The following is a 16,922-nucleotide window of genomic DNA, read 5'->3' as shown; positions in this document are numbered from 1 at the left end:
ATGAAAAATGCGACTTGACCACTGACTACACCACTGCTTCCAATACCATGTCATCAAACGCTAACTATACTGCAGAACTTTACTCGTGTTCCACCATATAATGACTACTTGTAAACAGAGTCGTTTTTTTTTTTTACAACAACATCTACTTTTAATTTACATTTTTGACTAAAGATGTCTGCAAACAAGTTCATGAATGGTTAATGGTGATATACAACGGGAAGATTATATTTTCCACAGTGTGTTTTATGACAATTTATTACATCCTAAGATTTTCTTAAACCTTGTAAAAGTTGATTAGGATCCATTGGGTCATATTTTCAAAGCGTTTACTCCAATTAGCTGACATTTCTGAAAGACGTAAAACCTCTTTACAGAACTAAAATCAAACCAAGTAATCTAAATTCTCTTACGCACTCTCAAGGTGTTTGTTGCTACAACTGTTTAAATAATGTACATGTCATTTCTCTTTTCATTGTTAACATCCTGATAAGTTTTTTTTACACGTAAACATTTAAAGCTCTTTTCAAAATGGCCGCTCCAGTGCACTGATAGTGTCAGGATTGTTGCCCACATTGTCAAACAGGTAACACAGCAATAATGATCCAATAATGATCCAATAATGATCCAAGAGCACTTGTTATGTTTTTTTTTTTTTTTTTTTTAAATCACTCTTCCTGCAGTGATTTAGAGGACAGATCTCAAACCCCAGTGCACTAGAGTGACCTTTTTGAAAATAGCTTTGAAACAGACTTTAAAGTTATAAATTACAGGTGCATTATTTAAAAACTCGTAGCAACATGTGGGGACGTATAATGCTATATTTTTTCTGAACGCCACTACTTACTCTTTAATTAAAGAATGGAGGAAGCACTTTGAAAACATGGCCCATTCATTGTGTGTAAGAAAGATTATTAGATTCTCTAACAAAGCTGTACAGAACCCCATCAGAAACATGCTGCCCATAGGGATAATCCATACAGCAGTACAAGTGAGAAATTAGTCAAGTCTATGACACACCAAACAGGGAATTCCAGCATTCTAAAAGAAAAGAAATGCATCCATGAAGCATGGAAATGATAAACATTTTTAAGGTCTTTATAAAAGTTTACCATGGTATATTTCCACAGTATTTTTTTTTAAGATCAAACCAAACATACTTGGCCAAGTAACACTATGGGAGACAAGCCACTATAACCTGTCCTTTTTTCTAGTGCAGTTGCATTTGCTTTTGTTTTTTGCTAACATATTGTGATCAAACATAAAAAAACCCTTACAGGTATGTCCTGCACATTCATATGGTATATATCGAAATAAAAGCCTATTCATTCATCATCACCAAACACACATACCCACCACAAATCTCAATGTTTGTGGTCTTAAATAATGGCAAACAGTACTTACCTTTCCTACATAGAGTGGATCGTCGCCTGTGTACTCCTCCAACACAAAGAATTGATTCCAAACCCAGCTGCGCTTCACCCTTCGGGGGGTCTCTTCTGTTTGGTAGGACTTTGAATTGGACCCTGACAGTTCAGACAGACCAATCCCACAAAGACAACTGAGGATAATTATTGTCTCCAGAAAATTATGGATTTCTGCTGCACCTGGCTTCATTTGTTTCAGTGTTAAAATAAAAAGAATACAAAAGAAAAATATGTTGATATTGTTTCCTAAATGCTTTCTGGTTTCCAGAGAAAGCTTATGGCACAATTAGAGTCAGGAGCCGTGGATTGGAAGAGGTCACTGCTGCAGACTTCACAAGCAAAATGGTGTAATAGCCACCTATCAGAAAGAAAGACAAGAACTGCTGTCAGTGAATAATCTTGATGAACACCATTTTTTACTTTAAACAAGTGCTGTAAGAAGCACAGCTGTGGCTATACATTTATAACATTTATAATACAATAGGTTTTTAGTATTAGTATTATTATTATTATTATTATTATTATTATTATTATTATTATTATTATTATTATTATTATATAAATAGCCAATCTTTAACTTTATTTTATCCCTGCAAGTGTTTTTCCTCAGTTATGATCAGCTGACATCTGTAACTGAGGATGGAACCAAGAGGTGGTTCCGGGGCAGACCCAGTGGAGCCGGCTGGCCTCTCTGGATCTGCGCAACCCTGAGCTTAAAGTCTAAAGGGGCCGATTTTTTAGAGCACTCTCATGACTTCAGGCTTGAGCAAGGATGCGGCAATGTGCTGGGGCAGCTGCATCTGTGGTAAATGGTCAGGTGGTCTACCCAAGACCGTGTACATTAACTTTGAACTGACTCGAGACCAACTCTAACAAGTCGAAGCTTCTTCCCCTCGAGAAAAACTATAGTACCATCGAGAAGGAGTGTTTCGCCTTAAAATGGGCAATTGAAACACTTCAGTTCTAAATCCTGGGCTGGCACTTCACCCTTGTTGCGGACCATGACCCCTTGAAGTGGCTCTACCGGATGTGGAACACACCACCAGGATCACAAGTTGGCACCTGGCCCTGCACACCTTCAGGGTTGTCCACCGAACTGGAAAGCTCCAAAATGCAGTCTTCTTCTCTCTGGAAGACACAGGGTTGGAGGATATTCCAATGGACTGTTGGCGCCATTCTGAAGGGGAGGGTGTGTAACAGGGACAGCGTTCCATCACTGGCTTCTCAGGCTCATGTGTATGCAGGAGAGAGAGACGCCACGCCTGTTACGCACTACCAGCTGTGTTTTGTTTACAGGGAATCGGAGCTGAGGATTGGTTGGCTGCAGTTCCTTGACTGTCTGGTGGGTGAGTCCGGCAGGACAAGCAGCCCTTGATACACCCTTGGGCTGAGAGCAACAACTTAAACTTAAAAGTTTAATTAAGTGTTTCCAACCACAAGTCACTGGGTGTGTGATACTGGGATTGTGGTTTAATCGCTGAAGGAGTGAGGGATTAGTTGCAGCAAACTTTTTTAGTATGAGCAGTGCCCCGCTGTTTTCATGGCAACCTTTTATTTTATATCTGTGTTTTCTTTCAGTTTTTGTATTATTACACTACCATGTGTTGTCGCCCGGCTGTTAACATTGTTAGGACCAGCTATGGTTTACCTGTGTGCTGCTCAGAAATAAACTCTGCATGCCTGTGTGGTGTGACAATGTCAGCTATGCCTCTTTGTGAGACCAGCGGACAAGCCAAACCTACCTCTAACACAACCTCCTTAATAGCATCATTAAATACAGAGAACACTGTTTTGTAGGGCATTAAATACATTCCAATATGAAAGAAAGTCTTCCCTTAAAAACAGAACTGCATTTGTTAATGCAGTTATGGACAGCAGTGTGGAGTAGTGGTTAGGGCTCTGGACTCTTGACCGGAGGGTCGTGGGTTCAGTCCCAGGTGGGGGACACTGCTGCTGTACCCGTGAGCAAGGTACTTTACCTAGATTGCTCCAGTAAAAACCCATCTGTATAAATGGGTAATTGTATGTCAAAATAATGTGTACAAAATAATGTAATTGTATGTAAAAATAATGTGATATCTTGTAACAATTGTAAGTTGCCCTGGATAAGGGCGTCTGTTAAGAAATAAATAATAATAATAATAATAATAATAATAATAATAATAATAATAATAATAATAATAATAAAAATTTGGTCTAAGTATTGTTGCAACAATTGAAAGAAAGTTATGTTTTGTTAACCTAGGGGAGATTTGCACTGCTCAGCCCGCTGGTGCTTGAATACCAAAACTGAAAAAGTCCTTTGAGGCTTACCCATCCCTGACAGACTACATCATGTCATAATTTTATAAAATGAGCATACTAAAAGGGATGATTTGTGAAACAAAGAGTACATTTTTAGCATGAAGCACAACATTTCAGGACATGGAATCTTTTTAGAATTTAGATTATTCTCCTACATGATGTATTTCCTCTAACACCACATGTAATGCGGCTTCCGTCAGTTCTCATTAGTCCTGACCATGCCTGAGGGGAAAGCATGGCTGTCTGCATACAGCTTGTTCTATTATACAGTAATTATTTTGTGCCTTCTGCTTATATTGCCGTGGTCTCATAGAGACTGCTTGCAAGGGAATTCCTTACCCTCTGATTCCTGTTTTAGCATGCCATTTCTTTATTTCTTTCTGTATTAAAGTTAAATCAGTATGATATTATCTAATCAGGGTCTAATTTAGGTAATTAAAAGGTTTTAGTAAAAAATAATTTAAAAAAACATATGAATATATTTAACCCACCTTACACAAACACAGAAAAAAAATAAGACAATGAATTGGATAAATGGGTATAATAAACCCTTCACTGTACAGCTGCGCAAATGTTTCATTCTATCTGATGTGTAGCAGTGACCATTAGTGGGCAACTTTGTAAAGTTAGCCATATCTGTACATTATGTGGAAAATAATTTTTTGAGAAAGATTCTCTAAAAAGATTATAACAAAATACTACCAATGCACAATTTTTACGCAGTAACATCCATGTTCTTTTGTCAGTAGTACTTAATAGATATAAGAAACGTTACAAACGAGAGAAGGTCATTAGGCCCATCTTGCTTGTTTGGTTGTTAGTAGCTTATTGATCCCAGAATCTCATCAAGCAGCTTCTTGAAGGATCCCAGGGTGTCGGCTTCAACAAAATTCCTCCAGAGTTGGTTCCAGACTCCCACAATTCTCTATGTAAAAAGTGCCTCCTATTTTCTGTTCTGAATGCCCCTTTATCTAATCTCCATTTGTGAACCCTGGTCCTTGTTTCTTTTTTCAGGTCGCAAAAAGTCCCCTGGGTCGACATTGTCAATACCTTTTAGGATTTTGAATGCTTGAATCAGATCACTGCGTAGTCTTCTTTGTTCAAAACTGAATAGATTCAATTATTTTAGCCTGTCTGCATACGACATGCATTTTAAACCAGGAATAATTCTGGTCGCTGTTCTTTGCACTCTTTCTAGAGTAGCAATATCCTTTTTTGTAGCGAGGTGACCTGAAATGAACACAATATTCTAGATAAGGTCTTACTAATACATTGTAAAGTTTTAACATTACTACCCTTGATTTAAATTCAACACTTTTCACTATATATCCGAGCATTTTGTTGGCCTTTTTTATAGCTTCCCCACATTGTCTAGTTGAAGACATTTCTGAGTCAACATAAATGCCTAGATCTTTTTCATAGATTCCTTCCTGTATTTCAGTATCTCCCATATGATATTTATAATGCACATTTTTATTTCCTGCATGCAATACTTTACACATTTCTCTATTAAATTTCATTTGCCATGTGTCTGCCCAGTTCTGAATGCTGTCTAGATCATTTTGAATGACCTTTGCTGCTGCAACAGTGTTTGCCACGCCTCCTATTTTTGTGTCGTCTGCAAATTTAACAAGCTTGCTTACTATACCAGAATCTAAATCATTAATGTAGATTAGGAATAGCAGAGGACCTAATACTGATCCCTTTGGTACATCACTGGTTACCTCGCTCCATTTTGAGGTTTCTCCTCTAATCAGTACTTTCTGTTTTCTACCTGTTAACCACTCCCTAATCCATGTGCATTCATTTCCTTGAATCCCTACTGCCTTCAGTTTGAGAATTAATCTTTTATGCGGGACTTATAACTTGTTTACAGTATTGTTAAGTGGCTAAAGTTTTTCCAATGTTGCTAAAAAATGTTAAATGAAAGTCTGCGAGGGAACGTCGTTCTGGTGTAATAATAAAGATCTGCAGTGGTGTTGGTTGTTACAGAGCTGTGTATCAGGGGCACACCCAGGATCTAGTCTCACCCGTCAACAGGGGGGAATGTGCTAATAAAGTTCAGTGAAGTTCAATCTCGTCTCCGTGTCGCATACATTACACGCACCAAACTAAAGAACTTGCTGTCACAACCAACCCATCGAAGAGTACTGGGAGCTAAAACAAGTATTTTAAGCAAACCAATTTCTCACATAAAGGAATAATCAACAATGTTTCACAGGATTATTATTATTTTTTGCCTGAATACAGCGCCATTTTTCCAGGTAACAACGTAACGGCCCGTTACGCTCAATAGTGCTGGTGAGAACCCTGGGTTTTCAACATTTCCAACAATAAATACAATAATGGAATACTATTTTATCCCAGCTGGGATCAAAATAATTAACTGTAGCCCTGTCCAGCTACTTACCTCAAATGCCTAAAGCTAGTTAAAACGAGAGTACATGCAGTCGAGAACGTGCTAGACCCGGGGGAAGGGCGAAATTTAGTTGCAGTTCTTTGCAGTGCACTACGCCGCGACAGGGGATAACTAGCTAAAACAGCTAAAATAACAGAAAAGCTAGTGTGACCTGTGTCAGCTAAAATATATTAAATGTAATTTGCCATGTGTCTGCCCAGTTCTAAATGCTGTCTAGATAATTTTGAATGACCTTTGCTGCTGCAACAGTGTTTGCCACGCCTACTATTTTTGTGTCGTCTGCAAATTTAACAAGCTTGCTTACTATACCAGAATCTAAATCATTAATATAGATTAGGAATAGCAGAGGACCTAATACTGATCCCTGTGGTACATCACTGGTTACCTCGCTCCATTTTGAGTTTTCTCCTTTAATCAGTACTTTCTGTTTTCTACATGTTAACCACTCCCTAATCCATGTGCATGCATTTCCTTGAATCCCTACTGTGTTCAGTTTGAGAATTAATCTTTTATGCGGGACTTTGTCAAAAGCTTTCTGGAAATCTAAATAAACCATGTCGTATGCTTTGCAATTATCCATTGTCAATGTTGCATCCTCAAATCAAACAGGTTAGTTGGACACAATCTCCCTTTCCTATAGGGATAGTTCTCTACCAACTTTGCACACCTAGATTTGGCAATATTTGACCATTCTTCTTTACAAAACTGTTCAAGCTCTGTCAAAGTTCCTTAGGGAGTTTTGATTGACAGCAATCTTCAAGTCATGCCAAAAATTTTGGATAAACCATATTGTTTTATATTGATTTTCTTTTTTAAGCAATATGGTCATTTTAAACTGCTTAAATTATTTGGCACTCACAATGAAATAAGAACAATACAAGCTTTCAAAAGGTTTTATTTTAAAATGGTTTAAAGCAAGACATGTTTTAGAACTATTCTAATAACCTGCATCAGCTCCTACTTGCAAGAATAGCTCCTAATATCAGGGCACAGTTCCCTTTGATTGAGGCTTGGAAGAGGAGACTTGTTAATCTACAATCAAAATGGTGCAATTTAAATGACATATGACCTGTTGCTATATCTAAATGTGTGTGTGTATAGATAGATAGATAGACAGACAGATAGATAGATAGACACACTGTACATAGATAGACACACTGTACATAGATAGATACACTGAACATAGATAGATACACTGTACATAGATAGACACACTGTAGATAGATAGATACACTGTAGATAGATAGATACACTGTAGACAGAGATACACTGTACATAGATAGATACACTAGATAGATAGACACACTGTAGATAGATAGATACACTGTAGATAGATACACTGTAGATAGATAGATACACTGTAGATAGATACACTGTAGATAGATAGATACACTGTAGATAGATAGATACACTGTAGATAGACACACTGTAGATAGATAGATACACTGTAGATAGATAGACACACTGTAGATAGATAGACACACTGTACATAGATAGACACACTGTAGATAGATAGACACACTGTAGATAGATAGATACACTGTACATAGATAGACACACTGTAGATAGATAGACACACTGTAGATAGATAGATACAGATAGATAGATAGATAGATACAGATAGATAGATAGATACACTGTAGATAGATAGATAGACAGATAGATAGATAGATAGATACAGATAGATAGATAGATAGATACAGATAGATAGATAGATACACTGTAGATAGATAGATAGACAGATAGATAGATAGATAGATACACTAGATAGATAGACACACTGTAGATAGATAGACACACTGTAGATAGATAGATACACTGTAGATAGATAGATACACTGTAGATAGATACACTGTAGATAGATAGATACACTGTAGATAGATAGACACACTGTAGATAGATAGACACACTGTAGATAGATAGACACACTGTAGATAGATAGATACACTGTAGATAGATAGATACAGATAGATAGATAGATACACTGTAGATTGATAGATACACTGTAGATAGAGACACACTGTAGATAGATAGATACACTGTAGATAGACACACTGTAGATAGATAGATACACTGTAGATAGATAGATACACTGTAGATAGATACACTGTAGATAGATAGACACACTGTAGATAGACAGATACACTGTAGATAGATAGATACAGATAGATAGATAGATACACTGTAGATAGATAGATACACTGTAGATAGATAGACACACTGTAGATAGATACACTGTAGATAGATAGATACACTGTAGATAGATAGACACACTGTAGATAGATAGATACAGATAGATAGATAGACACACTGTAGATAGATAGATACACTGTAGATAGATACACTGTAGATAGATAGATACACTAGATAGATAGACACACTGTAGATAGATAGATACACTGTAGATAGATAGATACACTGTAGATAGAGACACACTGTAGATAGATAGATACACTGTAGATAGATAGACACACTGTAGATAGATAGATACACTGTAGATAGATACACTGTAGATTGATAGATACACTGTAGATAGATAGACACACTGTAGATAGATAGATACACTGTAGATAGATAGACACACTGTAGATAGATAGACACACTGTAGATAGATAGATACACTGTAGATAGATAGATACACTGTAGATAGATAGATACACTGTAGATAGATAGACACACTGTAGATAGATAGATACAGATAGATAGATAGATACACTGTAGATAGATAGATACACTGTAGATAGAGACACACTAGATAGATAGATACACTGTAGATAGATACACTGTAGATTGATAGATACACTGTAGATAGATAGACACACTGTAGATAGATAGACACACTGTAGATAGATAGATACACTGTAGATAGATAGACACACTGTAGATAGATAGATACAGATAGATAGATAGATACACTGTAGATAGATAGATACACTGTAGATAGAGACACACTGTAGATAGATAGATACACTGTAGATAGATACACTGTAGATTGATAGATACACTGTAGATAGATAGACACACTGTAGATAGATAGATACACTGTAGATAGATAGATACACTGTAGATAGATAGATACACTGTAGATAGATAGACACACTGTAGATAGATAGATACAGATAGATAGATAGATACACTGTAGATAGATAGATACACTGTAGATAGATAGACACACTGTAGATAGATAGACACACTGTAGATAGATAGACACACTGTAGATAGATAGATACACTGTAGATAGATAGACACACTGTAGATAGATAGACACACTGTAGATAGATAGATACACTGTAGATAGATAGACACACTGTAGATAGATAGATACAGATAGATAGATAGATACACTGTAGATAGATAGATACACTGTAGATAGAGACACACTGTAGATAGATAGATACACTGTAGATAGATACACTGTAGATTGATAGATACACTGTAGATAGATAGACACACTGTAGATAGATAGATACACTGTAGATAGATAGATACACTGTAGATAGATAGATACACTGTAGATAGATAGACACACTGTAGATAGATAGATACAGATAGATAGATAGATACACTGTAGATAGATAGACACACTGTAGATAGATAGATACACTGTAGATAGATAGATACACTGTAGATAGAGACACACTGTAGATAGATAGACACACTGTAGATAGATAGATACACTGTAGATAGATAGATACACTGTAGATAGATAGATACACTGTAGATAGAGAGATACACTGTAGATAGACACACTGTAGATTGATAGATACACTGTAGATAGATAGATACACTGTAGATAGATAGATACACTGTAGATAGATACACTGTAGATTGATAGATACACTGTAGATAGATAGATACACTGTAGATTGATAGATACACTGTAGATAGATAGACACACTGTAGATAGATAGATACACTGTAGATAGATAGACACACTGTAGATAGATAGATACACTGTAGATAGATAGATACACTGTAGATAGACAGATAGATAGATAGATACACTGTACATAGATAGATACACTGTAGATAGATAGATACACTGTAGATAGATAGATACACTGTAGATAGATAGACAGATAGATAGATAGATAGATACACTGTAGATAGACAGATAGATAGATAGATACACTGTAGATAGATTGTTTTTTATGCATGCAAAGAGATGAAGACTTACGATTTATACTTGCATTACTTGTACCTCAGTTATTGTATTTCTCAAACCCAATCCAAGCATACATATCCAACAGACTTTAAAAAATATTTTCAGAATGAGTGAAGACAGAAAAGCCCATCATCTCCACTCTTTCACCTTCCCCCAGGCACTTAAGGCTACTGTACCAGTGGCAATCATTAACAAAACTGTGATATGTATTTTCCTCTACTGCCCCGCTTCGCCTTGTAGCTGGGAAGGCCCCCTTGCAGAGATCAATATCAAAGACAATCTGGGGGTATAAATGATAGCTTGTAGTGTTGGGTTATTTCCTTTGGCCAGTGCCTATGTCACCACCTAGTGGCAGAAAACAAAATTAGGCTTTAATGTATTATTTGGGCCACTGTGTAGGTTGCTGCTAGCACACCACATATATCAAAAGAAACTTCAAAATTAGAAGAGTGTGTACATTTAGCATTAATATCACATAGCAGTAAGTCAAATCTTGGAAATAATTCTGATGGCAGACAAGAATTCTAAACTTTCCAGACACCCTCACTATAATGTACACGTAAACCAGGACAAAAACACTGACTTTCAGATCTACGAACAGACAGAAATACTTAATAGAGGTATTTAGAAATCTGTCAGGGTTAAGAAATGTTTGCAGTTCCCTTGCTAGTTATCTATATACTGCACAGTGCAGTTTGGAATTATTAACAATGCGCTTCTCAATGCCAGACCTCTATACGGTAGATAAACCAATCGATTCACAATAGCAAATCAACCCTTAAAATTAGCCTTACTAAACAAGAGAGACCCACGAATTAAGCATTTATTGTAAAATGCGGTTGTATCAGGACTGAATGCGACATCACAGTAGTTACCATCATTAAATATAAGCATCGATTGTTTTATAGTGCAGAATTGATGTGTTACCTACTGCATCACTAGTAGAACTGTATAACGATGATAGTCAATAAGCTCACCCAACATCTCAAAATCTCCGGACGACTTGAGATGCTTTATCAAATGCAGCTGTCTGCTTTATTCCGGAGCAATATAGACTATTATGTGAGTACTCTTCTACATAAGTAAATATAAACATTATTGTCGTGCCGGTATTTAAAAACCCGAGAAAAAATGCACCTACACCTATTCTGGTTAAACCGTATTCAGTCCACAACTGTTCCACTAGACTAGATCACAAACGATTTCGTAATGATCTTGCACACTACCAATATTCGTAGACTACTACATTATAGTGAAACACGGACTGACCAGGGGTCAATATCAAACAGAACAGCCACTGCAGAGCAAACCTTATCCTATGAATACTAATTTAAATACATGAGGGACTTCAACACTTCAAACATCCAAACCAGCACCGGAAACATTAGAAAGCAGAAACATGCGACTGTTCAAAGTAAACGAATTGGTGCTTCCTTTGTACGCTAAATGAGTTTTAAATTTCAAGCAGTCAGACTTTATTTATTTATTTATTTATTTAACTGAATACCATACGCTTGGAATCGCTTACCGTTACATTTCATGTCCGGTATCACACTCGCTCTGTTACTGTTATTTACTATACTGGAGTGTTATAGCTGCAAACATTTGACAAATACAACTTTTTCCATGTGATTCGGTTTTGAGCAGCGGTGACTCTTAGACTTTCAATTCATTTTGTTGACTTACTACTCTACGAATACTATCTCACACATTTTGCATTCATTTAGAATAGGCACAGCACGTTTTGGGCGCAAATAAACGATGATTATGGCACTGCAAATATACTGTACATCAGATTGTACGACCTTTACTTAAGAACATTATGTATTTCTTACCTCCCTCTTGCAGTCCTTTAAACTTGGATTCTTCCACAGAATTTACCTAAGCAGATTTCTGTATCACTGTCATATGTGTAGCTGCTGTTAGCTCCTCCAGTGATAACTTACACTTACAGCTGCTTTGGGCAGATTCAGCACAATTTGCAGGTTCATACAGCGCAGTGAACGAGGGTCTCTAGAGCTCCGGACTGCTGAGAGAAAATCATGCCACTTCAACTGAGACTAACAAAAAAAGGAGGCGAGAGATATATTCTTTACCACCCTGGGATGACTAGGCGCTCTTCAAGAGACCCACAGCAGAACTCCCACTTGACAGTATATATAGACTGAGTTTTACGAATACAAAGAATAAAAAAAACCAGGAGCAGGCTTAAAGGGGGCGGGGTTGAAGCAAATCTATCTCGTGGCGACATATTTGCATTTCAAAGCTTCAAGCTTTAGGACTTTTCTCTGTTCTTTTTCTTTTCTTTTTTCTTTTTTTTTTTAGCTTGTCAAGAAAGCTCTTAAGTGGGTTGCTGAGGCATGCAGGGAACCTCATAACACTCATCAAAATTGAACTTGCTTCATAATTTTACCTTCCATGAATTGCCCTAAATACGGTATTTAGCAAATTAAAAAGAATAAATAAATAAATAAAAAATCACCCACGCCTACCCAGCTCCCCCAAACTCCCTAGGTGACAGCTGTGGCTAGGGCACTAGAGGAAGAATTAGAAAACGCTTATAAAATCATGTGTTCTCCAGAACTATAGCTCTCAGTGCCTCCAACCATGTCTCTTTTTTCGTGTGATCACCTGATGTTCTAAAGAAAACAAAGATGTATACCAGTCATTTCACTCCTGGACAGTATCACAGCAAGCATGCTGAGGTGGAGAGAGGTTGAAACTGAAACAGGGCTCTGTCAACAAAGCGCTTAGTATGTATGAGATGATGCAAAGCCATAGTCAAACAATGGTTAAAGAAGGACAAGTTAATGCTTTAATGCTGGGCATCTGCTTACAGTGGTGCTGGAAATAACAGACAGTGACTGTTCTATTCCCACAGGCCAAGGGGCAAGGTTTCTGATTAAACACTGCCCTTTGGGCTGTGAGAATAACGCACTGGTGGTTAAAAAGAATATGCTGGGCAACCAGTTGAAGAAATAATTGCATAGTCATACTGATACACTAGAACAGTTCTTAATGGTGCTAGGTGCAAATTGTCTTGTATTCTGGTCCAGTTTTGGAGAAGTCTGTTCATTGATTTTAAGCATACCAATGTTATTAATTTATGCAGTGCTGGGTAGGAGTCTAAAAACCTAAAGGTTAAGTGTCTTTATATTTAGGAAATTAAGTTACAAATACAAATGATTGAAAAACTGAACCTATCTATCTAACAAACAAATACATCCATTCTTAAAAAGTATGTATTAGTAAGATATGTAAATATGAATAGAAAACCTGTTTACATATTAGGGTTTGTTTGTTTGTTTTGTAAATGGGTACTTTACCACTGTTTGTTTTAATTGTAGTTCATTGTATAGGGGTCTTTCAAATTCATACATTGCAAATAGAGCAGCAGTAAAGACATCTGTCTGGAATTCAAACAGCCTTGATCCTGCCGTTTAGAGATGGTGCATGTTTTTCGAGCTTTTGGCACTGTTTATAAAAAGGCGTGTATGGTGCTTGTATCTCAAATTGAAACCCAAACCGCTATAAACTGTACAGCACAAATACTTTTTGCTGCATGGAGGAAGTCTGAGATGCTTGTAAACGTGTTGCCATGGTAACTGGGTTGTTTGGAGCAGGCCTGCAATAGAAGTAACTTTTTATTTTTTTTTAATGTTTTTTTTGATTAAGTAGTACCACAGGAAATATTTCAGTTTGAAAAAAAAAGAACACATTCAATAAAATATAAAATAAATAAATGAAGCACAAAAAGTCAACAAAAGAACAATAAAGAAAATATTTAAAAATGAAAATAGTTTAAAAACACATATGTATGTCACATTCTTTCATTAACTTAATAACATACATTTATTTTTGTTTTCTTGGATAGCAAACTCATGTGACTTTTATTTCTGGATAATACTGGAAAATAACTTATTGTAGGTATGTCTGCTTTCTGGCAGTGTTGTTTTAATAAATGAAAAATACATGATCTCAGATTGAATGGATTATATCTATGTTGATTATGACGATATTTAGGCCAGAATGACTGAGCATTGGTGAAATGGTATTGCAGTACTGGATTTACTTTATTTCTTGCATGTGTATGTTTTACCACCATGTGAGGATTTCCAACTGTATTACAGGCATGTTTTTCTAAAATTATTTATGTAGCTTTTTAAAATATTTTTTTTATTATTCCTTACCAGTGCACCAGATAAGGTTTTGGGTCATTGAGCAATTTACTCTCCAATTTAAACACCATGTGCGTAAACTGTATTTTGGGTGCGTAAAGCCCAGCATACACAAGGAAACATGTTTCCTGATAAAATGTTTCCTCATGTATGCTGGATGTTTTCGGGTTTCCAGAAACAAGGAAACACGTTTCCCAGAGTAGACCAGCGTTCTACTTTGAGAAACATTTGGCCTTTAGCCAATCAGGATAGACTCTGTGAGCATCTGAAGCGCAGCTCATTTAAAAGATGATGATCTGCTCCTCTCCTCATGATTCAGGATCCACTCCTTCGTCCACACGACTCTGTGCTTTCCCCTTCCTTTACAAAGTGTTAGTGCCGTTATACATGCAGTACAGCTTATCTGGAGTGCTGTTCCTTACGAAGTCTAAATAATAAGTGACTTGGTGGGATAATCAATAGATTTAAGTAGCCTTAAATAACTTGAAGTCCTGTTTGCCCGAGCAATGTAATGAGGAAGAAACAGTTTGTGATTGAGACGACAAGTGATATTGGTCACTTATATGTTTTAACTTGTATACATTGAGGAAAGGTAATCATTATGGACCTGAAGCGCGGGAATCAATTAATTTAATGACCCAACCCCACAGTGTAAAATGCTGTAAGAGGGGTGTAGATGGTTTTTTTTTTACTTCAAGCTCAAATCCCCATAAGACTATCACTGAGCTCAAAAGGAGCATGTTCACAAATGGTATCGAGCAGCTCTAATTGCAAGACACCACAGATTACTTTTTGTTAGTAATGTCTTTTTTTTCAAAATCCTATAATATGGGTTTATCCCATCAGTACATGATCAGAATTCTAATTCTCCAACAGAAAATGACTTCTTTGGGGTCAGGCTGCAGACAAAGGGTGAAATATAGGATATCATTTTTTCAATAAAGCATTCATGGAAGTTTTCAGAAAGACCAGCAGTAAGGGTGCTGGCTCCAACCTCTTGAAGTGACTCCCTTGATCATATAAGAGGGTTCTTCTCCCCAGTAACAAAAAGCACTTGTGTTATTGAGGAATAAGGAGACAGAGAAACAGTGTGTGTCCTTTGTTGCTACTCATGGAAAAGTGTTAGCTGTAAGGAAGCCGGAAGACTTTGATCATGCACCATAGACTCCCTTAATCCAGGAAGCATCTTAGTGATTATATACTTTAGCATCGTCAAAAATTCACTTCTTATGATTAGGTGAATTATAGTACTTTTTCAGTACTAAAGATACAATTTTTATAAGGGTAACTAATCATAAGGTGTGAAAGATTCCTCGATCAAGACCAAAAAATATACATTCACTACATGTTAAAGCATGTAATGTAATTGTTTGTGGTAGTGGAAAAAATAAAATGCATGAAATTGTCCTATTTGATATTGATTTGGTATGCAGTATTTGTAAAAGTATATTTAAAGTGTTTTGAATTAAACAACAAGTGCTTGCAGACATAGAAATTAAAACAGTTAAATACCCAAGGTGCTGTATGGAGATATGTTAAAAGATTTGTTTATATGTGCCATTGAGCTTGTCAAGTACTCTCAGAAGTGGAAAGAATAGGGAATGGGGATAAGGATGCCTGAGGGAAACAAAAATAAGTATTCCCTTTTGAGTGAGTTTATTAAGCTTTATAATTAGATGAGAATTTGTTTCCCCTCGATTACCTAAAGCAAGAAGTTCTCTGAAAAGCGTTTAGAGTGACAGGCAAAGAAAGGACCCAACCGTTTGTGTTGGGAAAACAAGAACATAACTTTACATTCTTTTTCTGTTCAAGTAAAACTGTTGGTGCTGTGTCTTTGAAAAGATATTGTTCATAATAAGGGTTGCACTGAAAGGCAACAGATGCTGCTAAGATTGTGGCAGGTCTTTCTTGTTTCCTGCTTCATTTTCTAAAGAAAGAGAATGAAGAAAACATGCTTTAAATCACTGGGCTACTCTGTACTCAAGCATATCTGTTTGCACATGCTCGAATGGCCGTACAGAAAAGGACTGACCTGTTGCATTCAGTCTGAGGTCAGACCTGCTGCACTGTTTAGTGGCCCACACTCCTCCCACATTGAGCAGCTGCATGCTGATTGCTGGAACAAATTGAGGTGATTCAGGCCACCAGCAGGGGAACAGCACAACTTCTATTGACAAGAAAAGGAGGGAAAATCTCAGAACAGGACCAACTGGGGCTGCCCACAATACACCGTAGGATTGGATTTGATACACTCAATATTAAGACATGCTCCTGCTGAAAAGTAAGCCCTATAGATGTAAAGAAGTTCACAGTAGTAACACTAATGGGAACAGGAAAAGATTAGGGCTGTAGCATTTATTGAGATGCACTTAATTATAGTGTTAAAATGGGTGGTAAATAAGCCGTAAGAATGTGAAGTTACCATTAAG

The 16,922-nt window shown here is 36.8% G+C and overlaps 1 protein-coding gene across 2 annotated transcripts in view; it reads right to left on the bottom strand.

Annotated features, from left to right (window-relative positions):
- Positions 1-12,467, bottom strand: part of LOC117435375 (cadherin-7-like) — a 43,457-nt gene extending 30,990 nt beyond the window's left edge. Inside the window, exons 1-2 of one of the 2 annotated variants that reach the window (XM_059020352.1) lie at positions 12,151-12,467; positions 1,405-1,785 (exon numbers count right to left, since the gene is read on the bottom strand). In XM_059020352.1, coding sequence (XP_058876335.1) covers positions 1,405-1,617 — 213 coding nt within the window. In that variant the 5' untranslated portion in view covers positions 1,618-1,785; positions 12,151-12,467. Of the gene's footprint in view, positions 1-1,404; positions 1,786-10,327; positions 10,443-12,150 lie in introns of those variants that run through there. The other variant, XM_059020353.1, reaches the window with a different exon arrangement.
- Between the last annotated feature and the right edge of the window lie 4,455 nt (positions 12,468-16,922).

The sequence above is a fragment of the Acipenser ruthenus genome, chromosome 3, assembly GCF_902713425.1.
Source record: "Acipenser ruthenus chromosome 3, fAciRut3.2 maternal haplotype, whole genome shotgun sequence".
In the NCBI taxonomy this organism is placed as follows: domain Eukaryota; kingdom Metazoa; phylum Chordata; class Actinopteri; order Acipenseriformes; family Acipenseridae; genus Acipenser; species Acipenser ruthenus.
Note: the sequence above shows the minus strand (reverse complement) of the source record. Positions and strands in the feature narration are given on the sequence as shown.